Raw genomic sequence first — 27051 nt, 5'->3', positions numbered from 1 at the left:
AAAACATTTTTACTTAAATTTTCATTAATTGTGCCATGACTTGGTATCCAAAAATGTATACATGTCATTTATTTGGTGCTAGGAAATGTTAACAAATTTAATCCTTTAATAGATGCTCTTTAAAAAGGAGTCTTGCTGTATATGTGTATATATATGTGTGTGTATATATATACATATATATACTCTTGAAGGGAAACTATGTATGTGATGTAGTATGTAAAAGACAGTGTCAGTAATCAATTTTATCATGTACTCAATTTGAGGTCTCAAATGTAGTTATCCTCACCATCTTACTGTCTCTGTTAGTAGTTTTGGATTCCAGTTACTGGTAAGTAAGAGGCCCTTAATCATCACACCTAAGCATTAACCGCCTTGTTAGCACACCTTCCCTCACAGGGGAGTTTCAGTACTTTTAAAAGAAACTAACAGTGGGGCTGCTGTTTGTCATTTAATTTGCTGCTTGGAATCCCCTCTCCCCTCATCTGAGCCATTTTGTCATGGTTTGGTCTCTGTTGCCTTTTACTCTTTTATAGAGATTTCAACTTTCCTTCACTTCTGTTTTTCTCTGAATTTCACATCAAATTTAAAAGTTGGACGATGTTATTTCGTTTAAATTTTGCAGTGCTGGTAATCTCTCATGCCTTGTGCATCCAAGGTCAAAATGAAGAAACCTAGTTACAAATTAAACACACAGCTTTATGGACTGAATTGGCTTCAGTAAGATCATAGCTTAGGAAACTATTTTTGGAATGTGGTTAGTGTTAGGAAGATTTGAAAAATTACCTAGTCTGAATTTTAAACATTTATATCAAGGAACACAGCGAGTAGGAAACTTTTAGACCTAATATGGCCCAAAAAAGCAATATTTGATTTGCTTGACCTAATTCATGTTTCGTGAAGGCAACTCAAATTTTATAAACAGAAATTTAGCTGACGAATAGCTAAATCACAATTTTAAAGAAAATTCACTTTATCTTTAACTTCTCTGAAATATTTAGCTAAATTAATGAGCATGTATATAATAAAAGCAGATAAATGATACACTTAGTAAAGCTCAGAACTTACTGCCTGTTGCTCTCCACTTCTCTTTTTTCCTGATTCTATTTTTTTCCTCATTTACTCTGTATTGATTCCTTTCTCTTGTTTTCTCTTTCCTTCCAATCTTTTTTTCCTCCCTCAGCCTTTTAATTTTCCTCCTGTCCCACATTTCTGTCTCATTCTTGTGGCCTTTCAAGGAACCAAACTATATTTTTGCTGTTATTCGTATTGAATTAAAGTGTACGTTTTACATTTTTCCCAGATAGCCACTCAGTTTTCATATATGAGGAGTAAAATGGGTTCCTGGATAAGATACTTGCTTTATGTCTCTTAAGCAAGAAGATGAACAAAGGAAAATATTTCTAAATAAACCTTAAATTTTATTTGCAGTTTATGATGTATATATTACATCTGCTTGGTTTTTCTTGTAATACATTGTAGTTTACTGGTGTTTAGGGAAAGGATGAGTTTTTTAAACAAAAGACTATGTTGATATACTTAGTTTGGATAACTTGAAATATTTGTGCTATGAATGCAAATGAGGTATAGATTAGAATACAGGTTTTAAATACTGGTAAACCATCACAGAGATGCCCTTTAAGAATGCATAATAAAAATATTTTATCTTTAATTTTCTCCAGATAATTTCAAGATTTTAACATTTTCTAATTGATGAATAACAATTATGAGACTTCATGCACCTAATCATTCTCTTTGTGATGGTCATGGCCATGTTTTTATGTGTGAAAATTAATACAGCACCAGATAGATTTTCAAAAATTTATTGTTACTTTTTATTTTCTTAGAAACTACCTTACTTAGAAGATAATTTTTTTAAGTGAAATTTATAAAAATTTCTTGAATAAGTAAAGTAAGAAAATAGAAACTCTGAGAATCTGTACTCTGTATTTATGAAACCTCATAAATAGTATTTGAGATTTGGGAATGGCTTTTTCCCATATTTAGTATTGCTCCAAATGAAACATTTAAGAAGCTTGGACATAGGGAAGATTTTAATGCTGATGGTTTGAAGATAAGGGAGCATGAATGGCCCTAGATGTCACCATCCAGTAGGACTTGTGATGGTGGAGGTGCGCTGCAAATCGTGCTGTCCGCTCGATAGCTCCTAGCTACATGGGACCATTTCAGTTATTTAAATTTGAAAAATAACTAAGATTTTTGCAAGAACAAAGATTCAAAATTTATATCAAATCTTTTAGACCAAGTCAGTGCCTAGACAGTTTGAGGAGATCTGAAATTTAGCTTAATGAGCATGATGGTGAAGAATGGCTTTTTAATAAGCCGGTGAATTAGAAGAAACACTGACTGCCTTCATAGGCTCATGCAACTGTGTAGTTCAAGAAAAGCAGTTAGCATATTATTTTTCCCAGCTCCTAGCAGTCACTGACTCTTCTCAAAAACATCCCAAGAAATATTTTATGCCAACTATACTTAAATTAAAAAAAAAAAATTTTTTTTTTTTTTAAAAGGGGAAAAACCCTCTCAGAGAATATACGATCACCGTTCTCCTTGTTAATATGTTCCAATGTATGTTAACTATTATAATTAGGAAATTTTCTCAATACAAAGTGCTCTTTTTAATCTAATCTGGATAGTAACACCTGTCACGGCATAGGCAGCGGATGCACAGGTGGTCCTAGCACTGACTCTGCCTCACCCTGCCCTCTTAAAAGATACACATGCACTTGGAGAGAGAACCAGTTGCGCTGGAGTGTTGGTGGCCCTTGGCCCTACAATGTCAAGCATTACAGAATTGCTTTGTGTGCTAACCCTCTGCATAACATTTACATGGGACTTACCCACAGTCGTTTATGCTGGGTGACTCTTGGCAGCCTTGCCTGTTAGACTGCAGGAGTTAGGGTCCCTGATCCCAAAGCAGTGCTTGCTTCTCCCCATCAGTCCCCTGTATGTCTGTATTTTGCTAACACATCATATGAAGAACATGAACTATTTTGGAATTGTTTCTGTCTGTGTATGGGCTTAGCTTCTCAAGGATTTTAGGGTTAATATAAGAGAAATCTGGGAGTCACACGTTGCTAGTGATGTGTCTTTCTCGAGAACACTGTCCTCAGTTCATTGCTACATCATGGTGAAGTTTGTTATCAGTGTGCTCTCTATAGTCACTGGAAGCAAAGAGCCCATCTTATTGTACCTTTGAATCTCAAATTGCTCCTTGGAGAAGACGTGAATAAATTTATACTTGATCTCCCTGTTTTTTACCAAGGCATGGTCTGTACTGAGATTCACAAAGAATTGGCTTTGGGTTCTTATCTTTAATGAGCACATTTTTACTTAAATTGGCTCATCATGTTTCCTTTGAAGTTACTCTAATAAGATTTTAAAGGCTGGGATGCTTTTAAGGCAGATCATTTTTTACATAGTTTAGTAATTCTAACTACTAGGTCTTACAAAGCAAAGGTGGGAGATTCTTGAACAAAAAGAGCCCAGGTAACCGGCAGAGTGGCAGAGTGGCTTCCGTGATCACCTGAGAAAGATTGTGGTCTTTGGCGTTGAAGATAGAGCCTTGATCTTGCCACATACTTACCCAGCCCCTTCCCCTAGCCCGATACAGTCTGTGCCCATGGGACACTGTGGCAGCTCCAGGACAGTAGCATGGTGAGGCTAGCCAGATGATGGCCTCAAGCTAAGGTGTATGTGAGAGAAAGAGGGGGATGGGGAGGGGTTGACAGACATTGTTTGAATTGTTTCTGCCTATGCTTTTAAGTTACCTTTTCTTGAAAACCTAGTGACTGTTTTAAGAGTAAATTTAAACTAATTAGATTTTAATGTAATGTATACAACTGTGTTATATGAATAAAATGCTAGTCTGATTGTTAGCAATAACTTCACATTTATTTTTTCAAGAAAATTGATGGTTTAAGTGGAGTCAAATATAGAGATTGGTAAACAGCATAAGTTAGGCCATTGAACATCAAGAAAGCTCAATTGATGAAGCGTAGAGGAGCGGTTAAGGTCATCTATCACATGTGGCAGTTGTACACACTCCTTTTTCTTTCACTTTAGTTTCCACTGGTTCCCTTGCTCAGCAGTACGCACACCCTAATGCTACCCTGCACCCACATACGCCACATCCTCAGCCTTCAGCTACCCCTACCGGACAGCAGCAAAGCCAGCATGGTGGAAATCACCCTGCACCCAGCCCTGTTCAGGTAAGGAGAAGCTCAGACGCCTTCAAAGAAGTGCTTCCTCCTCTTTACTCTTTTCTTCAGTGCCAGGCAAGGGGCTAGTTACTATATGATCAAAACATTTAGCAGCCCCGCCTCCCGTTGCCAGCCTATCACTCTGCAGACTGTGCCCCTGGGGTTGGTTTTAAGTCATATCATAAAATACATACTGAGAATAAGATGATCGGATCAGTTCTGGAAACATCAGTATTGAAAAATCTAACAGGAATTTGCTTGGGACTTTTCTTTACATCATGCCTGATGTTTATATGATTGAGTTTTTTTCCCTAGTAGCTTCTTTCATCGTGTTTATTAACAGGCAGTTAAGGTTCTCTGACATCTGTCTGTTCCCTGGGGTGGTAGTTTTTTTTTACTTCTGCTTAATTGAGGGCTTAGAACTGCCAGGATGAGAATCGGGCTTTTACCCAGAAAGAAGGTCTCTGAATAGGAGGCGTACCCCTCCACACACACACACACACACACACACACACACCTCCCACCCACCCTGCTCTTACCACCTTGTGCGTTCTCCTGTGGCTCCCTTTGCCCCTCATCTTGGGCCCAGGTGGAGCCTGTTTTCATGTGTCGGGCTCAGCTTTGTGTGTGACCCTTAACTGGCTTTCGTTAAAGAAGTGGTTTTCTTAATTCTTCCCTTTTGCTTTGCAGCACCATCAGCACCAGGCCGCCCAGGCTCTCCATCTGGCCAGTCCACAGCAGCAGTCAGCCATTTACCACGCGGGGCTTGCACCAACCCCTCCTTCCATGACACCTGCCTCCAATACGCAGTCGCCACAGAATAGTTTCCCAACAGCACAACAGACCGTCTTTACAATTCATCCTTCTCATGTTCAGCCGGCATATACCAATCCACCCCACATGGCCCACGTACCTCAGGTAAATCAGCTTTAGCCAACTTTTTGTGAAGACCAATAGAATGTGAAGGTTAGCAGATAAGCAGCAAACAGCCAGGTGCTCTCCTAGCTGGGAAACCCTGTGTGTGATTTGCCTGTCTCCCTCTTCCCACTCAAATACATGTGATCTGGCCCTAAATGGATGTTTGTGTGGTTTTGTAATGGGACCAGTGAAATTGCTGATAGATCAGTCCTTTAACGTTTACCAGCTGAGACCTTAAAAAGAATCTTTCACTCTGGAATGCAACCCAGTCCTCCTTTCCTATCTGTGTCTGCTTTGCTGTGTTTTTATAGTTTCACTGAGATACACGTGCGCACACATACACTCACACACGAGGTGGACTTTCATTAATTCTCAACTCTAAGGTGACTATCCTGGGCTTGTCAGCTTGAATGTTAGTCATGAATTCTAGAGAAATCTCTCTACTCATTAAGTTGTTTTCCCTGGCTATCCATACATCTGCTTTGACCATAAGTTGTACTTCTTGAAAAGGCTTGGCCTTGTGCATTGGTGCAGTGTAACTCGAAGCTGAAAGCACCCAGGGGTTTGCATTGTTTCTTAAAGAGCAGCCCTGGGTGCACTTTGGAGCTCACCTCCCGTGTAAGCTTCTAAAGGTTGGAAGGTGTGATGCTGTCTGCATCAGCTGCTCACAAAAGTCCAATGCTGTCCAGGGCCAAGTTGGACTGTCTTAATGAGGGGAAGGAACTGCACTGAAGTCGGGCTCTAACCCTGTCCTGGAGGCCCCCCCTGAATCTGTGAATGGTGAATTGCTGTATTCGATGTCTCTCTTTGCTGCTTTCATAACAGCACTCTTAGGCTAGACTAAGCTAGACTGCCTCACTGAACTCCACGTCAAATAATGTGCAACTGAGGTCTGGTGTGGTGGGGCTGGAATGCGACTCAGTTGGCACTAAGGCTCAGAAGGCGACCTTGTAACTAGAGGTCCACAGCTCTGGGAAGTTTGGGTGTCCTCTGGTACAAAGTGCAGGGTGTGTCATGTGGCGCGCTGCAGTGGATGATTGGCTTTGGATGGTGGGGAGGGGAGCTGGTTCCGCTAGGTGTGGGCCAGCATGGTCTGGCTGAATCAGGAGCTACATGAGAGCTGGGGTCCTGTAGACGTCTAGCAGAGGCTGGTGGCTAAGTAGGTATGTGACTTTACATGTAGGTCGGGGTTCCTAAAACCTCACTTTTGTGTTTTTGTGCTGAAAGAACAGAAAGGGTGAACCAGGGAAGCCCAGATATGCCATGGGCCCATTTGAATGTGTAAGAGAATAAAAGCAGCGTTGCTTCTTGGTCTGGAGCTGTGCACAGTGAGGGAGGCAGGAAAACGGGCTGTCCTGGGTCCTGCCAGAGCTCTGCAGAGCTGGGACCCGGCTGTTTGGGCTGACTAAGACCTTCCCAACTTGACAGACCGGGTTGAACTCACTGTCACGGGGACACTGAGCTGGCCCGGATTATTTTTTATCACCCCTCCCCATCTCACTGAAGCCATTCACTGCAGACCTCCTCCTGCTCCATCAGCGTATCTTCCAGCTGAGTAGAGGGGCCTGAGTCTCTTCTCTCACTGCCCTGCCTCGTTCCTCACAGGCCAGCAGCGGAGCAGTAGGGGTGGGGGCAGGGCAAACAGGAGAGTGGAACAGAATTCGACAGTCCCTGCTTCTAATGTAATAATCCGCTTTCCTACTTGAAAGGAATGTCCTCTGTAAAACTTTGAGGCCCCACATGGAAGCCAGATTCTGAAGCATGATTGCGTCTTGCCTCCTGTTATGTTAGGCTGAGAATGCCGCCCTTGGGTGAGGGATCTGGTCTTTGTGAAGATCTTGCCCCGTACATTGAATCCAGCGATCAGAAAGGTTGAAGGCTAGGACATTGCAGCCCTGACTTTTACCCAGACTCACTGGGTACCTGCTCCCTCAGCCTTGCAGGATCAATCTGCTAAAGGGTGAAGCATGTCCGTAGGTCAGTGATGACCCACTAGGGATTGTCCCCAAAGAAAATAAAGGGCCCTGGGGGCCACTGTTGCCTTTCCCGAGAGCCCCAGCCCAGTGAAAGGAACACAGTTGACATGTTGTTTAAGCTGGAGATGTTGCCTGTATGCGTAAAAGAGCTCTCTGTTTCAGGCTCATGTACAGTCAGGAATGGTTCCTTCTCATCCAACTGCCCATGCGCCAATGATGCTAATGACGACACAGCCACCCGGCGGTCCCCAGGCCGCCCTCGCTCAAAGTGCACTACAGCCCATTCCAGTCTCGACAACAGCGCATTTCCCCTATATGACGCACCCTTCAGGTGAGGCGTGTGTGTGCAGGGGCCGCCGGGCACCCCAAAGCATTCTGCTCGCACAGGTCGAATGACAGGCAGGGCCAGCGCTTCAAGCCCCGCATTTGAAAACTAGCAAGACCCGTCAGTGTGCACAGTAGGGACGGTGATGATCAGTTCAGCATCAGGGCCTGAGGCTTCCGGAGCCGAGTCTGTGTGTGTTCTGATGGTACAGGGTTTGGCTTGATGAGAAGCAGCAGCAGCATTCTGTGTGGCTGATGCATGCTTAGGACTCAGTTGGCCTTCCTTGTTTACGACAGGCTGGGCAGGGCAGCGTTTTCCTTCCTGAGTCCCAGCAGTCTGACCTGTGGGGGGTTATCACCATGACAGTTTGATTGTAGCTCTAGAGAATACTACTGATGAGGAAGTGCTGTGTATGGATTGGTTTTGAGCATAGTATTAGCGCCAGCCTACGCCCTCAGAGGGAGAGAACCCCCCGTGACTGTGCTCTAATACTTGATGGCTGCCATGGCGAGATTTCAGTCTAACCTTTTCCTTTAAAAGCAATCCTGGTGCGTGGCTAATACTTGGGGAGGGGGTGTGTTAAGGCCTGATTTTCTACCCCATGAGCAACAAGTCTTCTGGGAGTTTTATCTGAAGTGGTTTTACGTCTTACTGGTTTGTTTCTACCCACCCCTCTCCCCATCCCCGTTTTGGTGCAGATGCGGGGTGGGGGGAAGTGAATTAAATTTTGAGTCTTGTTCAGCTAGCACGAGGATAGCGTACAGTCATGTGCTGCAGAGACAGACACTAGGCTAATGTGCGGTGTTGCCAGCTTTCTGTTTAAACATTCATTTTTCTTTTTTACAGTACAAGCCCACCACCAACAGCAGTTGTAAGGCTGCCCTGGAGGAACCGAAAGGCCAAATTCCCTCCTCCCTTCTACTGCTTCTACCAACTGGAAGCACAGAAAACTAGAATTTCATTTATTTTGTTTTTAAGAAATACATGTTGGTTTCTTGTAACATCCAATAGGAATGCTAACAGTTCACTTGCAGTGGAAGATATTTGGACCGAGTAGAGGCATTTAGGAACTTGTGGGCTGTTCCATAATTCCATACGCTGTTTCAGAGTCCCGCAAGTACCCCAGCTCTGCTTGCTGAAACTGGAAGTTATTTATTTTTTAATGACCCTCAAAAGTCATGAACACATCAGCTAGCAAAAGAAGTAACAAGAGTGATTCTTGCTGCTATTACTGCTAAAAAAAAAAAAAAAAAAAATCAAGACTTGGAACGCCCTTTTACTAAACTTGACAGAGGTTCAGTAAATTCTTACCGTCAAACTGACGGATTATTATTTATAAATCAAGTTTGATGAAGTGATCACTGTCTACAGTGGTTCAACTTTTAAGTTAAGGGAAAAACTTTTACTTTGTAGATAATATAAAATAAAAACTTAAAAAAAATTAAAAAATAAAAAAAGTTTTAAAAACTGAAACCAAGTTAGTGTGTGTTTGTATAAGCTACTAGTTAACATCAAGGCAGGAGGGCTGAGTGTGCTTTCTTAAAATCCTGGAAGGTTAGTTGTCACAAATGACTTTTCTTCTTCACCTTTAGTTCTGGTTCAAGGTATCTCTAGAAAAAGACAAGACTGAGATATTCTCTGGTGGATAGAGGTCTGCGTCAGAAGGAGGAAGGCTGGCCAGAGTTGGGCAGCGCTGACATTCCACATCCTCAGCCTGATGCTGATTCTGTAAGCTTCCTTTTTAATATCTCCTGAACCCAAATGAGTGTTGTTAGGCGGAAGTTGTCCTGTGTCAGACATGTTTGTTTTACCAGTAGGGGGCAGGAGATACTTTAAAAAAAAAAAAAAACTGATAGAGGGCAGAAAAGGTGGAGTGATGTACAAAAGCAGCTTATTGCTGTAGACTCATAAGCATTTGTTAATGTCCCCAGTTTGTGGGAAGACAAAGGATAAAGCAGTTAATTGAGCAGGGCAAGGATTTTGCTGAGACCATAGTTGTAATAGAGCCTTTAAATATTGTGGCAACAAATCAAGATTCTGAAAACTTTAATTCACATGTAGCAATTTGTACATTATAGCAAAATTTGCATTATTCAAGAATAAGTTACTTATACAGTACATAAACAATACATAAAAATTGCCAAATACCTTCTGCCTATAACGATACAAGATGAATTCATCTTCTGTGTTGTTACAATGTGCTGCTTATTCCAACCACACACTGGAATGTCAGATGTGTCTTTGTTAAGAGGCAGTGGAGATAATATAAGTTCTTCTAGCCTTCGGGAGATGTTAGAGCTCACATGACATTTGCGATGAGACTTAGCCCTGAATAAAAGCATGAAGGAATCTCAGGCAACCCCTAGGGATGAGTTCAAGGCCTTGATTTTAGGTTAAGAAACTGTTATATAAAAATAGTGTTCTCTGGCCTAAGATTTTAATGATTGCTATTCCTTTTTCCTACACGGTCCAGAAATGATCAAAGGCAGAAGATTTATACCAGATAAAGCCATATGGATTGCTGGTCTAAAATTCAAGGCAGGTTAGTTGACTTAATTCTTTGGTGCTGGTGACTGTTAGTTTGTAAAAGTTAATTAAAGTCAGATTAAGGAAGTGATGGTGCTGGGAGCTGTCAAACTATCCTTATAGTCTGTAATTAGAGATAACTGGAGGGACTGTGTTGCTTACTGTCCCTTTGGCACTCAGAGCCTGGGCTCTCAGTGGAGGCTGCCGGCTTGGCCTGTTGCTGGCAGCAGCAGTCACATCAGGACTGGAAGGAGGGTGGTGGAATGTGCTGTCGTGATGGGCTGGTTGCAGCCAGCAGGGTCACTGAGGGCATCGAGCCCAGGGACCTGCTGTTCCCTCTCCTCCAGCAGAAAAGGCATTGGCTTAGTGTCACTTCTTCCCAGGCTATCATGGGGCTTTTTGTCAGAATGTATTTGAGCTGTCCTGGTAACTCAGACACATTTAGAAAGGAAATGTTTTTCTTGAACATTTTATACTGAAGCAGTCTGGAGGTGGGTGACTTCCAGGTCTGTCGGAGTCTGAGCCTGTACTTTGTAGCCAGTGGGTCAGAGCTGCTAGTTTGCTGTGTCTGGCATGCCTCTTGCACCACCTGAGAATTGTTAATGTTGAAATTGCTAAGGAGTGCCCTTGCCTTAAAGATGTCATATCTCAGATGGGAGGGAATTTACTTGCTTCATTTTCTACTTGGCCCCTTTTCTGTGCAGACAAGGGAAAAATCTGCCCCCGTGACTTTCTGTGATGAGTTTTCTCTTTTAAAAGAGATATTCAAAATAGCGCTTGCTCCCCTGGTTCACACTTTGCTTGGCATTCATTATGTAAGAGAAACCTGCTTGATATGTAGAAAATAAATATATTTAGAAACAGACCACAAATCTGGATCATGGTTGGATCTGTTTTACAATCTGTCTAAACGCCCAGGAGTGTTGGTTTTAAAAGTGGTGAAGAGGTGGCTACTTGCCCCTCCCCTTCAAGAAAGAAAGCTCAACCAGAAAATTCTAGAAGCAAAAGACAGATCTCTTGGAGTACAGAGGATGGCTGGAGGGAGCAGACTAAACCCTCACCCAGATAAAGCAGGCAGTAAGTTTTAGGCTAATGTTCAATTTCAGCCTCTGATGTGTGTGTATACGTGTTACGCTATGCGAAACTCCCAGATTCCTAGAAGCCACCTTGGTGAACCTGGTGGCTGTACTGAGTGATTCTGCTGGCACCCAGGAGCAGCTGACATCACTGTCACTGCCCGCCTTGTTTTTGAGCCTATGTGTATAACCTCTGGGAGGAGCCAGCCCCCCCTGTGGATTGACACTTGTGAAAGAGGCATAGAGATTTGACTGCAGCAGCAGTACCCCCCCCCCCGCCGCCGCCCCCAGGTGGTGGAGGTGCGTGCATGTGTGCACACATGCTTCGTCAGATGAAGCAGTGAGCAGCTGGAATAACACTGGGCCATTAAAGGACTGCCTCATTAGCTGAGGCACCAGATTCCTAGCTTCCATTTTGGCATAAGAATGAGCCTAAAACCTTGTCAGATAATTTAATAAGCCATTAGACACTGGGGGGCTGTGCGCCGGCCCTGTTGATGAAAGATTTACTAGAAAGGCCCAGGAGCCTTTCTTTCCTTTTTGCTTGTCCCTCCCTCACCCCTCGGTTTAACTCTCAGCATAAAGCTTCTGTCAACCAGAATCCAGTTTTTATTCATAAGGCACCAGGATAGAACTGTAACTTGCCACCCTCCTATTTCAGTAATTGAATTTCCCTGAAAGGGTGACACACTTCACTTCTCCACATTTAGGAAGGACAGTGGCTACTCAGCAGCCGGTGACTGTCCTGAGGATGCAGTAGACAAGCCAGGCATGCTGGCTGAGACTGGGAACTAGTTAAGAAGCATTTGCATAGCTGTCTGACTATAAAAATCACATGGGTAGTAGTTCAAACAGTGCAACGAAGTAAGCAATGGTTTAGTTTTGAAACCTGAATCCTTTGAAAAATTGACCTGAGGTAAAATGTTTAAAATCATTTTTGACCTTTAGCCTGTCCATCTCCCAGAGCTTTGTCCTAAGGCTGAGTGTCGAAGCAGGATAGATGTGGTCACCTGTGGCATGGGCACAGCAGAGCTGCCACGTGAACTGAAGCTACAACAGGAAAACCATAAGAGAATCCAGGGCTTGTTAGTGTTTTGGGCTTCCTGATGACCCTCTTTCCCCCCTCCCCCCCAATAGAAAGTCTGTCATCAGCTGTGACAGTGTCAGTGAAAAAGAGAACAAGTTTCCACTGCCACTTCGGGCCCTCACCCCACCACCACCTCTAAGAGTGATGGAGACTGGTCCTAGGGACCCAGGGCAGGAGCCAGCAGCATCTGCAAACAAGAACTACATCTGTAAACAATAAGGAGAAAGCCAGGTGATAGATGAAACTTAAAAGAGGCCCTTTAACAGGCCTAATAGAAGGGTCACATCCAAACTGGAACAGTTAACAGTGTCCCTTAAATCTCTCTGAAAGGAAGGAAAGAAAGTTACATTCACAAGTTCTTATTTCTAGCTGCTCCAGGGCCTCCGTGAGGCAGGGAGTCCTTGCCACCGTCAGAGAGGTGTGTACTGATTGTCTATGGCCCGCAGGTGGCTCCGGGAGGAGGAGTCCATTTCGTAGTCTGAGTCCCGGGCTCTGCTGGCAGGCTCGGGCTCCAGGTGCCGCAGGCTGTCGGCCAGTTCCTCGGGCGAAGGCACCAGGTGGAAGATCTGCTCTGGGGGAGACGATCGTCCTGGGAGACCCTCCGGGCCCAGCCCCCGTGGACAGCCAGACGAGCTAAGGTGGGGAAGGCCCAGCTCCGAATCCCAGCGAGAGAGGGAGAAAGGGAACAGGACCGTGTTGGAAGAACCTGCGGGATAAGTGACAACAGAGACCACACTGTCAGTCTTTATAGGGCAGGGACAAACGCTGGACACGAAACGAGATCTCTGTCCCTGGGTTTGCAGCAAATTTTTACCCTCTCCCGGTTCCCTGTGCTGTCCACCCCCTTTACCGGGGGCACTGGGGTCACACCTGGTGGCTGGGAGACGACCACCACATAGCTGGACAGCCGGACATCACAGGCAGCACCGCACTCGAGTGGGATGGGTGAGCGCTGGAAGTGGTGTAGCATGTCCACGACCGAGGGGAAGTGAAGGTGCTGCACTCGGCACTGGCCCCGCTCGGTCAGCGACAGGCGCAGGTGCTGCAGGGGGAGAAGCCAGTAGGCTCAGGCACTGGCCCCTAAGGGCCTTGAAGCGGGGGTGGGGGACAGCCCCGCCTCTGTTGCCCCGTACCTTGGCTATGCCCTGGAAGTTGAACGTGAGCACATACTCCCCGCGCCGCGTCTCACTCTGCCGGACCAGGAACACTCCGTGGGCAGCAGGGCCCTGCAGCTGAACCAGCTGCGCTGCTTTCACTCGGGAGATGGGGCCATGGAACCAGGGGTAGCAGGACAGGAAGTGATCTGTTTTCTGGCAGGCTGGGTCCAGCAAGCCCCCAAGAGAAGCACCTGGTAGAGAAGATGGACAACGGTGAGCCCCTGTGGGTGCCTTACGTCCTGGGCGAAGGCTGAACCCCACTCACCTTGGTTCAGGGAATCCGTGCTTCCCCTTGGAGAGCTGGACGTGCCGGGCTCTAGAGCTGAGGGAATGTGCATCTCTGGTTCTGTGCTCTCCAGCCTGCCGGAGAAGAGGCTGGGGTTAGGGATCTGGGTAGAGCAGAGGTAGCAGTAAATGCTGTGCCAGGATTGGGGCCCTAGGGCCTGGGGCCTCACCCTTGGCCTGTGCACTCCCGGAGCTCAGCCATCCACGAATTCAGCTGCTGCTCATCTCCCACCTCAAAGATGATGTCTGTCCGGTCCTTCACCTGGTGGGGAGGAAGGGAACGGCTGTGTGGGATCCCTGGGTGTGTACGTACTCCCCCAGGGGTGGAAAGCTCGGTCACTCACCTTTAGCACAAAGGTGTAGAGGTTGTCTGGCATCTCGAGGCGTGTGCACCGCCGGACCTCCTGGATGCTGGAGCAGGCTGCTTGTAGCTTGGGCTTCGAACTCTAGGAAACCAAGGGGGGCACTCAAGGCTTGTCCCTGTTGGCCCTTTGCCCGCCTGGGCCTGTTTTTCTGTCTCCCCAGGGGCCTAGCCTGGCTGAGTGCTTGTGGTGCTGCTGAGCGTGCACCCCAAGCCTGCAGTAAGGTCTGCCATTCTGGCTTCCAGGAGCCCAGAGGCCCTTTCTCCTACAGCCTCTGAAGCACCGTCTCCACTCACCATACACCGAGATCCCCCAGAAAGCTATGTGGGCTGAGGGCCAGCAGTGCCCCTTCACCTGGATCTGTGGGCGTTCCAGCACTGACACGTTTGCCTGCTGACCTGTTTTCTCTTTCCACTGGTGGAGCAAAGAGCTCCCCATGCAGCCACGTCATGTGGGCTGCTTGACGCCCCCTCGTCACAAGCCCAGAGAGGGGACATGAGGGCATCCATCCCAAGGCACATTTCTCTCTGTGGTGCTGACTCTGCCAGGGGTCCCAGGTCTTCATCTTGCCCTAGCTTCCCACCTCCACTAGCTCCCCGCTCGTAACTCTCCTGACCTAATGGCAGCCCTAGGAAGCAGGTATTATCACCACATCTCAGAGGGAAGAAACACACATCTTGGAGTTGAAGTTATTTGCCTGAGGAAGGGAAGATCAGGTTTTTGAACCCCACACCTCACTAATCTGTCCTGCCGTCAAGTCTTAGGACAAGGAGGGGTAGATTTTGGCTGCAAGATAGGGGTTGACTGCAGTTGTGAGGTAGGCTTTTGGGACTTCTGCCAGTACACCCAAAGGGGCAAAGCCCGGCACATCTGGCCTGAGTCATAGCTAGCCGAAATCCAAGTACAACCTGGGATCCAGGAGTCTCCCATGACATCCAACACCTCTAGGGCTCAGAGAAGGTGGGAAATGGCCCCCAGCCCGTTTGCCAGCAAAAGCCCTTCTGGGTCCTGACTGAATCTGGCCAGAGCAAGGGCTGACCCTGCAGATGCCTGTGCCCAGACAGCAGGAGGCTCTGGGGCACCTGCAAACCCAGGAGCTTTCTCAGAAGGGGGTTCAGCCTTCCGTCCCCTATCTCTTCCACTTCCTCTTGTGACAAGATTGTTTCTTCGGGGGTCGTGAGATGATCTGACCAGTGGCTGCTTCTCGCAGAAACCAGAAGATAAGAGAAGGAGTTGGGGAACAGACAGAGAAGGCCCAACAGGGGACCCCTCCCTCAATTAGCTCTTTTCCCAAGGGTTAGGAGACAGCCAGACACACCTGGGCCACAGCCCCTAACAAACCAGCATGCGGGGGAGGGTAGAAACAAGAGGCAGATTTTGGGGGATCCAACTGCCACTTTCTCTGCCCGGAAGGGCACATTTTGGCCAGGGGCTGCCCTTTCAAAAGGTGGTGTAAAAGCCGGTCCCCAAAGCCACATGATTAACCATTCTGTGGACACACAGCTACCAGGCACCTCTGACAGAAGGCTGAGGAACAGTGAGATGAGAGGGCTGGCCAAACGGGGGCCCTTCCATTCCAGGCCCACCCCCAGTAGGTCTCCTTGGAGTTCCCAGTCCTGCCCTGGTTACAGGGACAGCAGTCTGGGGACAGTGACAGCAACTCTTGGAAACACTACATGTGCAGGGTTTACTGCACCTTCTCACCAACACTACAAATGGGAGCACGAGCTTGGAGGAGTTGCACAACCAGCAAGTCCCAGCCCTGAGTGACCAGCCACAGCGTTTGCGCCTTTCCAGTTTCTCTTCCACGTCCCCCCACACCTCAGCTTCTCAGCCTGGGAGTCCGATGTGGGGAGCACAGCACCTACACGGGCACTGGACACGCCAGAGCGCATGGGCGTCAGGCCTCTGCTCTCCCGGCAGCCTCTGCAGTCAGCTAGCCTCTTGGCCTGTTTCCTGCCTGCAAAATGGGTAAAGTACGAAGGGCTATTTCCTTCCTTCTCCTGCTGGTGCCGTTGGCCCTGCCTGGCCCCCACCCTCTCTGCTGGCTCCGGCCTCAGGATCACTGGGAGGAAGTAGGCCAGGCCAAGAGGGAACAGGCCTAGTCTCCCTTTCAGTTCTGCTCTGGGCCCTGGCCCCGGTCCTGGCCTCAGCCCCGGCCCCAACGAGTGCCGAGATTAAGCAGCAAAGCCACTGGTTTCACTCTGAATGTGGGGCCCTCCGTGCCAGCACCACTCCAGCCCCACCCCCAGCAGCTGGGGAACTGCTGATCTGGCAGGCAGTGGCGAAAAGAGGATTCCCCTCTTCACCCGCAGCCAGCCCCGGCTGCAACATGACAGTATGACCCGTCCTGGCCCCCATCTGCCTGCAGGCTGCGCCTAACACGCATTCTTGCCCGACCCCTCACAGCAACCCTGTGTGAGAGCTGCCCCACCAGCCCATTGGTCTGGCCCAGAGCTGGGACCTGAACCCCAGCTGCCAAGGATCAGAGCTGGTGTCTACACGCTTCCAGATAGTGGGGAGATGGCAGAGGCTGTACAAGAGTAGAGGGGCCCGAGAGCATGAGGACAGGACAACCCCGCCTGTGGCTGGTCCAGAGCAAGACTCGGGAGCACTGGCTGCTGTGTGGAGGGACCAGTGGATGTCTTTCTGGTTGAGTGACGTGATGGGACAGAGCCAGGTTTGGAACCAGGCACAAACCCTGGGGCTGTGTCAGCAGCTACAGGAACACACGGGGGCTTCACCTCCTCCTACACGCCCTCTAGTACAGATGCCCTGCAGAGCAAGCCAGGCCAGCAAACAACTGCCCTCTGGACCCACCTCAAAGTCACACTGCTTAGGTGATCAAAATGGCCAAACCACTTCTTTTGTAAAAGCAGTAGAATGACACCCACCACATCCTGCAGCACCCACTGCTGGGGTCAGGGAGCAAGTCTTAGCTCCTAGCATCCAAAAAGCTGGCTTTTTTCTTATGGCCACTGTGACTCCAGTGGGAATAACCTATTTCTTTCTTTGCTCTGACTGCTTGAAAGCTCAAAAACCACAAATGCAGACCGGCTCTGACCCTCTCCTCACAGTACGGCTTTATAATTCTATTACTTCTCTAGGCTTCAGGGTTGAGTCCTGACCCTTCCATGAATCCTTTTGTAATCCTGAATCAGCTCAGCCCTCCTGCCTTATATTTGTCATTTTTTAATAGCCCTTTTTTTTCACAGGGTTGGTATGGTGATTGATTGGTATTAAATTTCCAGGCTGGGGTCCAAGGCCAGCCAAGGTGGGTAAAGCCTTTGTGGGTCCATTATAGCGGTTTAGTACTAATGTCACAGTACTACAGCGTTATGAGCAACAGCACTGTGGTGTCACGAGCCACAGTACAAAGCTTCCCCTGCGAGTGCCCTGGGACTGGGCGCACACCCCTCTCTCAGCCCTACAGACCCTGTTTGCGCCTTCACCAGCCTGCAGTGAAATCCACACGTAACACGACCAACCTACCTACCTTCCCTAAGACGGGACAGGGACGAGATGAGACATTAAAGCGTGTTTCGTGTTTCGCTGTGACTACAGATGACACAGTGAACGGCTTGCTTCTGAGTTTGTTTTGAAAAGATCAAAAGCACGAGGAGCCAGAGGGGCAGGGCGAGCCCTGGAAGGACAGTCAGTCTGTTCCGCGGACATTAAAACTGGGCAGAAACTTCCACGTGCCTGTGAGACGGAGCAGAGTTCCAGCTCTGGGCTCGTCGTCCGGTGCTTTCAGAGGGCAGTCTGCACAGCTCCCCCTCCACCCAGGTTCTTCCAGACTCCCACTGACCCAGGGGGCCCTGTGCTCCCACTGGGGGGCCTGTGGGCTGCGAATCTGCCTGGAGGGACTGAAGGCGGCAACTGGAACCAGCCCATCCTGTCTCTAGGCCTGCCTTTCCCTCCTGCCTTCACCTAGAAACTGCCACACACCCTGCTACCACTCCCTGTGTGCTATGGGGCAGAGGCCAGGGTAACCCTTCCAGAGCTTTCCAAGGTACTGGGGCTGCACCCTGTTCTGCCATGTCCTCACAACCATCCTGAGTGAGGCCTGTCACCATTCATACCCTCGAGACCCCAGCAGAAGGACTGGTTGAACCCTCACTAAGCTCCAGGTGCCCATGCCACAGTGGGAACAAAACAGACACAGCCCCTGACCCCAAAAGCTTCCGCTGTACCAGGGGAGGTGGGCCCCCAGCGGGAAGGAGAGTCAGACCAGCAGGCGGAGCAGGGAAGGGCTGACCTCGGCTACGTCAGCAGCAAGGCTGGGCCTCCCAGGCGCCGGGCTGGCCTTTGCAAAGGCCCTGAAGTGGGGAAGCACATGGACACTCAAGGAGACTGACAGGACTTGTGCCCCACAGTGAAGAGATAAGCACAACTAAGGTGGCCACAGTAGACCCAATGGGGTCTTGGCCGGGGAAATTGGTTTGGGCTTATTCTAAGGTGGGGTATGGAAGTGGCCGCTGAGTGTGCAGACCTGGCGGTCATCTTGAATCCTTTGATAGAAGCAGGCTTGTTTGTGGGGCCAGACGCGGCTCTGCACGCTGCCTCCACGGGGAGCTGTGGGGGAAGACGGCCTCTAACTCACACCCAAGCAGCGAAGGGCCTGGCATGGAGGGCCCCGTGGCATGGGCAGGCCGGGTCCTTACAATGGCCTTGTTCCATCCACTGTGCCCTGCCTGGCCACCAAAGGAACCTTTATCCTCGAGCAAAAGCCTCGAGGACAGACCACCCAGCATCCGGAACCCCACAGGCCACAGAGCCCCTGGCAGTCTTCCCTCTCCTGAGGCTTTTGGGCCCTCTTCTACAAAGAGCAACAGCGGGACAGGAAATAGGACATAGTGTATGGCTGGAGAGCTAGGTCCACGTCACACATCTCTGCCATAGCATCCATGCCCTTAAGGTGACATATTGGTGGCGTGGGGCCTGTTTCTGGAGGTGGTTAGACAAGCTCTAGCTTCACTACTTACTACCTTTGGTATCTTGTGCATGGCACTAAATGCAGCCTCGGTTTACACAGGGACAAGTAAGCAGACCCTGCTGACCCCCCTCCCACCCCCTCCAGGAGTATGGGGTTTGGATGGAGGTGGTCTTGGATGAAAACCTGGAGGCTCAGAGCAAATTCCAGGTCCCACTCATGGACAGCTGAGTGCCCCCGGCCCAGAGCCCCAATGGATGCTGTCTAGAAGAATGAATTAACGAACAAATGGATGAAACGCCATTATGGAAAAAGCTTACTCAAGTCTTAACTGGTATCAAAACACGAACTTGGAAAAAAAAAAAAAAATGTCCTGTTTTGCTCCAAAAAGGGTTATAGTCAGGTTACGGGAATACTCAAACTCGGAGGGAGGGGGAGACAACTGTTAGAACATAGACCAGAGTTGCACCTGCCACAAATCTGTCCCAGCTTCCTGGCAGCTGGTGCCAAGAGGACTTCCGGGAGGAGGCAGCTCTTGTGCAGATGAGAAGGACTAGAGCAGAGGATCCTGGGGGACCCCTGTGTTCCCCAGACTGGCCACCCAGTGTCCTGCTCAGAAACCTCTCTGGGGCCTGTGCAGCCACCACAGCAACATCCCCGTCCTGGGGTTTGAGAATTAAGACGGCCCTGGCCTTGAGTCACAGCTCTGCTTGTGTAAGGTGTGGTAACTACGCCACTGCCGTCCCGTGAGGATTTAGCAGTGTAGCGCGTACAAAGGCTCTCACAGGTCTGGGAAGGTCCCGAGGGCAATGGCACGGTGGGGCTGGGCCTTAGGAACCTGCTCTGGAGGACAGTTCCCTCCTTGAGGAAGCTGTTCCCTGTCCTCCACCTGCCCGCTGCACTCAGCTCTCTCGTCGTCTCCCCACCATGCACTCAAGGAGGCTGCCCTGCTCCCTTTCCACCTTTGTGTCTTTGGCAGGGCACAGAATCGGTGGCTATGAATGTTTGCCGAACACTCTCCGAAGGGAAGCCAGACGGAAAGGCGTTGGAGGCTAAGGGAATAGCGAGCCAGTGCCCAGAGGCCAGAAAGTACAGCCACGTCCACAGAGGTCAGCTGTGGCCAGAAGTGACAGGCTCTGCACACCACCTTCAGTGAGCACCATCTGTGCCTGGGCCACCCACCAGTGGCTTCTGGACTGCTGAATTCATTCATAGGCTGGGTGGGACCAACGAAGTAAGAACGTCACTTCTTGAGTAAAGGACAATCCTGGGTGTCAAGTACAGTGATACTCTGGTGAGAAAACTCTAACTGCCCTGCGCCATCTGTGTCTGAAGACCAACAGTGGGGAGCCTCTCGTGACCCCCCCAACAGCCCTTGAGGCTGGTGTTTTATCGCTGCTTCACGAATGACACAAGGCTAAGAAAACCTGGGACACAGGACAGAATGCATCACAACCAACTGGCTTGGAGCTTCTGGAAATGAACTGAGCACGGGCCCCAGGCGGACATGAAGGGAGTGCTGGGCAGGGAGGCTGCGCCCACCCCTCTTCCACCCTCCCTCAGGTACCAGGGAGCAGCAGGGGAGTGGAAGGCACAGTCCATCCTATGGAGGCAGAACGGTGGATGCTGGGGCAGAGGGGGTGCTTACCGGGGACCTCCCTAGTCAGGAGGAGTTGGAAAACAAGATGACATCCCGAACCTCCTGCAGTGGGCAGCATCAAAACCAAGCTGCTGTACATCAGTCCTACTCCCAGATGTACCCAGATCCAGCTACTTCCCGTCCCCTGCCTCTGCTCAGAACCCACCTGCGGGCCCCATGTAGCCAAGGGTAGATGCACAAGTCCCACCAGGGCCCACAGCAGCCCGTACAGCCTCGTCCTTGTTACCACCTCAACCTCGTCTACTGTCCCTCTCTCTCACCCTGCTCCAGACACACCAGCCTCTGCTGCTCCTTAAATGCACCAAGCAGCTCCACCCCAGGGCCTTTGCACCGCTGTTTCCTCTGCCAGGCAGTCCCTCCACATCTGCCCGGATCTGACTCTTCTCAGATCCAAGTCTCAGCTGAAGTGTCACCACCTCAGGAAGGTCCTCCCTGACCAGTGTCTAAATACAGTCACCATCACACAACCCTCTACTCCATTCACTGCATTTATCAGCCTGTGACATGGCTCTGTAGGGATGTGGTCTTGTTCCCGTGGCATACCCAGCACTGGGCACAGTGCCCGGTTCCTACCACAGGTATCACAGGCCTTTTGTTTGCCACATTCCGTGAGTGCTGGGGACTAGTGGGGCACAGGGTGCAGCCCCACTGCAGACTCTTCACCCTAGGGAGAGGCACAGCGGCATGGTAGGGATGCTCCAGGGAGGGTGGTCAGGGCAAGGATGGAAGATAGAGATGGGAATGTGGCTGGGCCTCCCAGGGCTCCAGCTGGCCAGGGGAGAAGATGGGGAAGAGAAAGCTCTTGACCCCATAACCACACTGCCTCCAACTCCAAGTTACAGATGGAGGAATGGAGGCCCTGAGAGGCAAAGTCACTTGTCCTGGCCACAAAGGGCGCAGCCGAGTAGAGCTGGGGCTTGGACCCTGCCCGCCTCTGGGCCCATGCTCTCCGGCTGCAGGTCTTGGCAGAGGAAATCTCCCCTCCTCCAGGGAGCCTTCTCTGGTCACGTCGTGGTTAGTGCGATTCCTGTGCCTCTCCCTCGGCCAGGGGCTTATCAGGCCCGGCCATAATTTCCTGATGATGCAGCTGCCCCGCCATCTGACTGGGAGTTCCTCGGGAGGTGGGGACAGGGCACCAAGCCTCGTTTCCAGCTGAGGCCCAGCACCAGGTTCGGGCCAGAGGGGGTCCTCAAGGAGGGTTTGTGGGATGGATGGGTGATTAGCCAGGTGGGTGCGAGGGACCCAGCCCTCAGGTGTCTGGGGAGCAGAGGCGGACAGGAGCGGCAAGTTCTCTCAGCCCCTTGTTCCCCAGCTCCTCTGGGGCAAACTGCAGGCCATGGACCGGTTCCAGGGACTGAACAAATGTTGGAACTACAGGCCACAGGCCACTTCCTTCCTCTGCCCCCAACCAGGGCCCCAAACCCCCACCCCCACAGGCCCTTCAAATGCCTGCTTCAGCCACTTTTTTCTGTGTGACCCTGAGCAAATCACTTCTCTGCTTTTGTTTCCTCATATGTAAAATGGAGGTGATAAGGGACGCACCCTCTAGGGCTTCTGTGAATGAACCTGCCTGTCGCCCAGATGTCCCCATTCCCTATGGGCCAGATCTCCCCTTGGTCTGCCTCCTGTTCCCACACTGAAGCAAGAAGCGGGTGAGAAACTTCCAGAAAGGCCACATGGATCAAGTCAGCTTCTCCCTTTCCTTGGCAAACAAGAGCCCCTCAGTGCCAGAGACAGGGAGACAGGCCCCCAAATATAACCACCCTGCACAGAGATAGGGTCCCCATCAGCTCGCCTCCCTCACATCCTGAATGATCCCAGTGTGGGGTTGGGGGCCTGACCTCCCCTCCCTCCTGCACCCTCCAAGGCCAGGGAGGAGGGGGGATAGTAATTATCCAGAGATGCTGGGACAGATGGGCTGGGGGCTAACCTAAAGCCCCGCCTGCAAGGAGTTCCCCCTCAAGCCTGTAAGAGTCCCCCCATGTCAGACAGCCTGACTCGCAGCGGCAACAAAGCCCCCTATCAGAGACCACCCCTCACACACAGAATCACAAGGACACAAAGCCCCTCTCAGATGCTGGAGCAACCTCCACCCCACAAGAGACAAACACCCAGAGACCCCCATACAGAGACAGCTCCCAACACACAGAACCAGCCTGGGACCAACCCCCAGCAGCTACTGGGCCCCCTCCTGAGATTGCAGGTGCCCAAGTCTGGGTGAGGCAGCTATGAGGCTGGGCCCAAGGGGGAGGGGAGGGACCATGGCTTAAGACTCCTGGAAGTCCCACACTCCCTGTACCCCCTCGTGGGCGTGACTGAACAGGTGAGCCACGAAGCTAATCACCCACCAGCACCACCAGCTGATTTTGCCTACCCCTCAGAAGGACAAGTCCAGGCTGTACCCCGGCCCCACCTGGGGGGGCATGTCTTGGGACAGGGCCTTGAGGACAGGAATGGAGGAAGCCAGCACCCTGCCCAGGCCACCCGCTGACTCCTCCGGGCTTTCTCCCCTCTCTGCACCTTCACCCGAGCCATGCCTGCCACGCGGGCCGCCATCCTGCTGAAACCTTTGGCTCTCAGGCTGACAAATTGGAACAAACGACTGTCCAGGCCCTGGAGCTGACTGCTGTGAAGAGTGAGCATCCCGGGCTGCTCGCACCCAGCCTCAGATCCCTGCTGTCCTGTGCCCCAACCCTCCCTGAGGGCAGAAGCCTCTCTGGAAGAGCTCGGCCAACAGGCCCCGGGGCCGACCAGGGGTCTGCAGCAGGGGCGGGCCCAGCCACACTCCAAACTCGCTGCCAGCTGCAAACCACCTGCCACCAGCTCATACCTTGAGCGACCACATCCTGCTCCCCAGTCCTCTCCAGGTACCCCCAACCCGCATCCTCCCACCCCACATGGCCACAGAGCCCCAAAGCAAAAGTGCCGTGTCCTACTGAGCCCACACCTTTACCCAGGCTATGCCTTCCTCTCCTAGTGCCACTCCCGGCCACCTCAAACCCAGAGACACTCCAGGCCATGAGGGCCAGGCCGTGGTCAGCACCCAGGAGGAGAAGCTATGACCCTGAGAGGCCACGTCACGTGTCCAGGCCCCCGAGCTGGGAGGGGATGTGCCCAGCGTCAAGCCTGGCACTGCCCCAGGCCTTCCCGCCACACAGGAGTGGACTCTGTGGACTTGGGGAAGCCACCCCCCAGGAGAGCAGATGAGTCCACTGGAGTCTGTGGTCGATCAACACAGTGAGTGTCACAGGGCCAGGGGTGCCCAAGCTGGCCAGCCCCTGGGGCCTTGGAAGGGGTGCCTGCCTCCCAGCCCCATTTCGGGGCCAGACCAGGTTGGGGAACCCCCTCCACCCAGCAACGGAGTCTGGCTCCACACCTGGGGAGGAGGGTGGAAAAAGTTGTGGTTAAAAACAACAAATAACCTCGGTCACCAGCCTCGGTGGGGGGCAGGGGATACACCGGAGGGGAGGGGGGCTCATCACCACCAAGATCCCCCAAAGCCAGGGACGTGGCCGCAGGCCGCCTTCGAAGAATGATGATTCAGAAGGAGAGGTGAAAGTGAAGGCCTCGGGCTCGAGGGGCTGCAGGAAGGCCAGGACGGCTCAGAGGCGGCTGAGCTGACAGAGACCAGGCCAAGAGCCAGACGCCGGCCAGGTCACAGCTGCAGCCACCACACCGGCGCCTTCCACCCTTCAGAGCTCAATCTGGCATGACCTGTCATTACTATTATCTTTAGCCCACATTTAGTGAGCGTTCACGATGTGATATGCCTTGACACACAGCATTTCAGATATCAAGAAACAACAGGAAATCACACCAGCCACAAAGAATAAAAGCCAGCTGGATTAAATAATTAAAAGCATAAAATAAAACCTAAGTCGTTATCTAGTCCCAAGCCTTTCTAAGTAGAAAAAGCAAAGAACAAAATCATAAAGGAAAAATTACTGTATTTTACTGTCCAGACTTAACCTCCCTAAGCCAAGAAGCTCAGGATCACAACTGAAAGTAAACTGGCAAACCAGCGAAATATTTGCAACATGTGACAGAGCTAACGTCCATGTACAGAGCTCTTGGAAATCGACAAGAAAAAGGCAGTGCAGGAGACAAGCACCCAAAGTAAATGGCCCGCAAGTCGCCAAAAATGCAAATGACCAAGAGTCTAAGATAAACAGTCAAAATCTGTAGGGACAGAAAGTCGATGAGCGGTTGCCAGGGGCTGGGGTTTGGGGACAGGAAGTGGGACTGACTGCTAATAGGTACAGGGCTGCTTTCTAGGGTGATGGAAATGTGGAATCAGAGTGGTGGTTGCATACGCAGTGAATATATAAGTAATTATATTTATCTTATCTAATAAAACCAAGGAACTGTACTTTACCATGGTGAATTGTATGTTATGTGAATTATATCTCAATTTAAAAAAAAAAAATGTTCCACTCATAATCAGAAAGGACAAGATAACCGCTTTTTACCTAGAAGTTGGCAAAGGTCTTTAAAATAACACCCAGGGCTGGCACTACTGGTGATATGACAAGTGGGCATGACCTTTCTGGAAGGCTACTTGAAAAGGAGGCGTCAGCGGTGTCAGAGGTGGATAGCTGGCACATCCTCAGCCGTCAGGGAAATTAAAACCCCGTGAGAGTCCCCTTCACATCTGCCCGGATGACTCGAATCGGAAAGGCAGAAGGTAACAGTGGTTGGTGAGAAGGCGGAGAACCTGGACCCCTCATATATGGCTGGCGGGAGTATAAGACGCTATAGGGCTTTGGAAGAGTTTGGTTCTTCGAGTGTTAAACACAGTTACCACATAACCTGGCAATTCCACCTGCCACAGACCCGAGAGGAATGAAAACACACGTCCCCACACCAACTTGTACAGGCATACCTCGTTTTCCTGCACTTCACCCGATGACATGTCACAGATGTCGCATTTTTTACTTTACAAACTGAAGGCAAGACCCTTCGCCAGCACAAAAGATTACGATTCACTCTACTGAGGTGGTCTGGAACCAAACAAACCTGCTGTCCCCGGGGTGGCCTGAAACCAGTGTTCATGGCAACGCCACTCATAACAGCCAAAACATGGAAACCCAACGACTATCCGAAGATGAACAGATAAATGAAATGTGAACCCTGAAATCATTACGCTGTCAAAGAAGACACAAAAGATCACATGTTGTCTGATTCCATTTATGTGAAGAGAACAGGCAAAGGGGAGGGGGGGGAGATTAATGGTTGCCTTTGGGCGGGGGGAGGAAAACAACGGGGAGTGAAGGCCAATAGTTTCTCTTTGAGATGATGAGCATGTTCTAAAGTTAGCCCCGGTGTTTGTTGCACAACGCTGTAAATATACGAAAAACTACTGCACACTTCAACGGGTTCATCGCGCAGTATGTAGAGCTTTGCGAGGGAGCCGCGCGTGCAGCACTGGAGGCACCCACAAAGCCTGTGACCAGCACTTCCCCTTCTAGGAGTTTAGCCCAAGGAAATCATCAGAGATGGGCACTGAGATTGGTGTACCAGATGTGTGTCACATGGTTCTCCATTTGAACAAAAAAGATAGAGATGATTGAAATAGGAGTCTAGATGATAGGTAAATATATGATGGCTGGTGTGAAGAACTTTGCAGCCAGTATTTTTTTTTTTTTTTTTTAAAAGACATTCTTGAAAAATATTTGAGAAAACAGAAAGATGGTCAAGACGTGTAAGTGCCAAAAAGCAGGCAGATGAACGTCAGGCCCACTGGGGCCGGGGTGTTCGTCCAGAAGTTCCTGCCTGTGCTTCCAGCATCTGAGCAAGTGTCCGGCGCACAGGAGGGACTCCAGGGGTAATCTGCCTGAGCGAGTGAGAGCTGAAGGAACTGCAATCTGGGGGGCAAGTTAAAGAAATACAAGAAAGAATGAGAACAAAGACATCTGCCAAGATGGAAATGCTGGTTCTCTCTGGGTAGTAGTTTTGTGGGTGGCTTTCCAGTGACTTTTCTATAGTTACTGCCATGAGCCTTATTCACTGAAAAGACAAAACCAGACACATTAGGAACTCGAACCTGGAGGCCCTCAGTAAGTTTCCTAGATTACACAAAGATCTGAGATGAGACGAAGCAGGGCCTCTAGTTTCAGAAGGTTCCCTGCCGAGAGGTTTTTCTCTCGGCTGCTACTGGAGATTTCTAACACTCCACCTCGCTGCCGTCGGGATTCAGGCTGAACCTGTGACAGGAGGGTCTCGGGCATCCGCCACCCAGGGTCTCCCACGTCCACCGTCACCTACTGGTTTCAGGGGCCGAAGGTCCCAGGCCTGAGGAAAATAGTGGCCTTCTCCCCAGTTCAGAGAGGAGATAGGAAAAGGGGGTATGGGGCCCCAAAAAGGAAGCTGAGGTGGCCCCTCCTGCCTTGGGGGAGGAAGCTCCCCACCACCACCGTCACCACGAGGGCCGGCGGCCTGGAGCGCGAGGACGTCCTCTCGTGCACCGGCTCCCTTCCATCCACAAAGGAGTGGGTGGGGGTTTCCAGCGGCGCCGCCCAGCTTGCAG

The 27051-nt window shown here is 50.3% G+C and overlaps 2 protein-coding genes across 13 annotated transcripts in view; one reads left to right on the top strand and one right to left on the bottom strand.

Annotated features, from left to right (window-relative positions):
- The window catches only part of ATXN2 (ataxin 2), a 91859-nt gene extending 82947 nt beyond the window's left edge, over positions 1-8912 (top strand). For 8 of the 12 annotated variants that reach the window (XM_023528222.1, XM_011355800.1, XM_011355799.1 and 5 more), the window contains 4 exons: positions 4084-4229; positions 4911-5138; positions 7277-7445; positions 8286-8695. In XM_023528222.1, coding sequence (XP_023383990.1) covers positions 4084-4229; positions 4911-5138; positions 7277-7445; positions 8286-8314 — 572 coding nt within the window. In that variant the 3' untranslated portion in view covers positions 8315-8695. Of the gene's footprint in view, positions 1-4083; positions 4230-4910; positions 5139-7276; positions 7446-8285 lie in introns of all 12 variants that reach the window. The other 4 variants (XM_023528218.1, XM_011355797.2, XM_023528224.1 and 1 more) reach the window with 4 other exon arrangements.
- A 556-nt stretch (positions 8913-9468) lies between these two features.
- Positions 9469-27051, bottom strand: part of SH2B3 (SH2B adaptor protein 3) — a 39503-nt gene continuing 21920 nt past the window's right edge. The window contains exons 4-10 of the mRNA XM_023528154.1: positions 17429-17519; positions 13915-14016; positions 13741-13832; positions 13551-13645; positions 13262-13476; positions 12999-13170; positions 9469-12834 (exon numbers count right to left, since the gene is read on the bottom strand). Of these exons, the coding sequence (XP_023383922.1) occupies positions 12539-12834; positions 12999-13170; positions 13262-13476; positions 13551-13645; positions 13741-13832; positions 13915-14016; positions 17429-17519 (1063 nt within the window). The 3' untranslated portion in view covers positions 9469-12538. The remainder of the gene's footprint in view (positions 12835-12998; positions 13171-13261; positions 13477-13550; positions 13646-13740; positions 13833-13914; positions 14017-17428; positions 17520-27051) is intronic.

This window comes from Pteropus vampyrus, unplaced genomic scaffold (assembly GCF_000151845.1).
Source record: "Pteropus vampyrus isolate Shadow unplaced genomic scaffold, Pvam_2.0 Scaffold23, whole genome shotgun sequence".
NCBI classification, from domain to species: Eukaryota; Metazoa; Chordata; class Mammalia; order Chiroptera; family Pteropodidae; genus Pteropus; species Pteropus vampyrus.
This window is presented reverse-complemented; position numbering and strand designations above follow the sequence as displayed.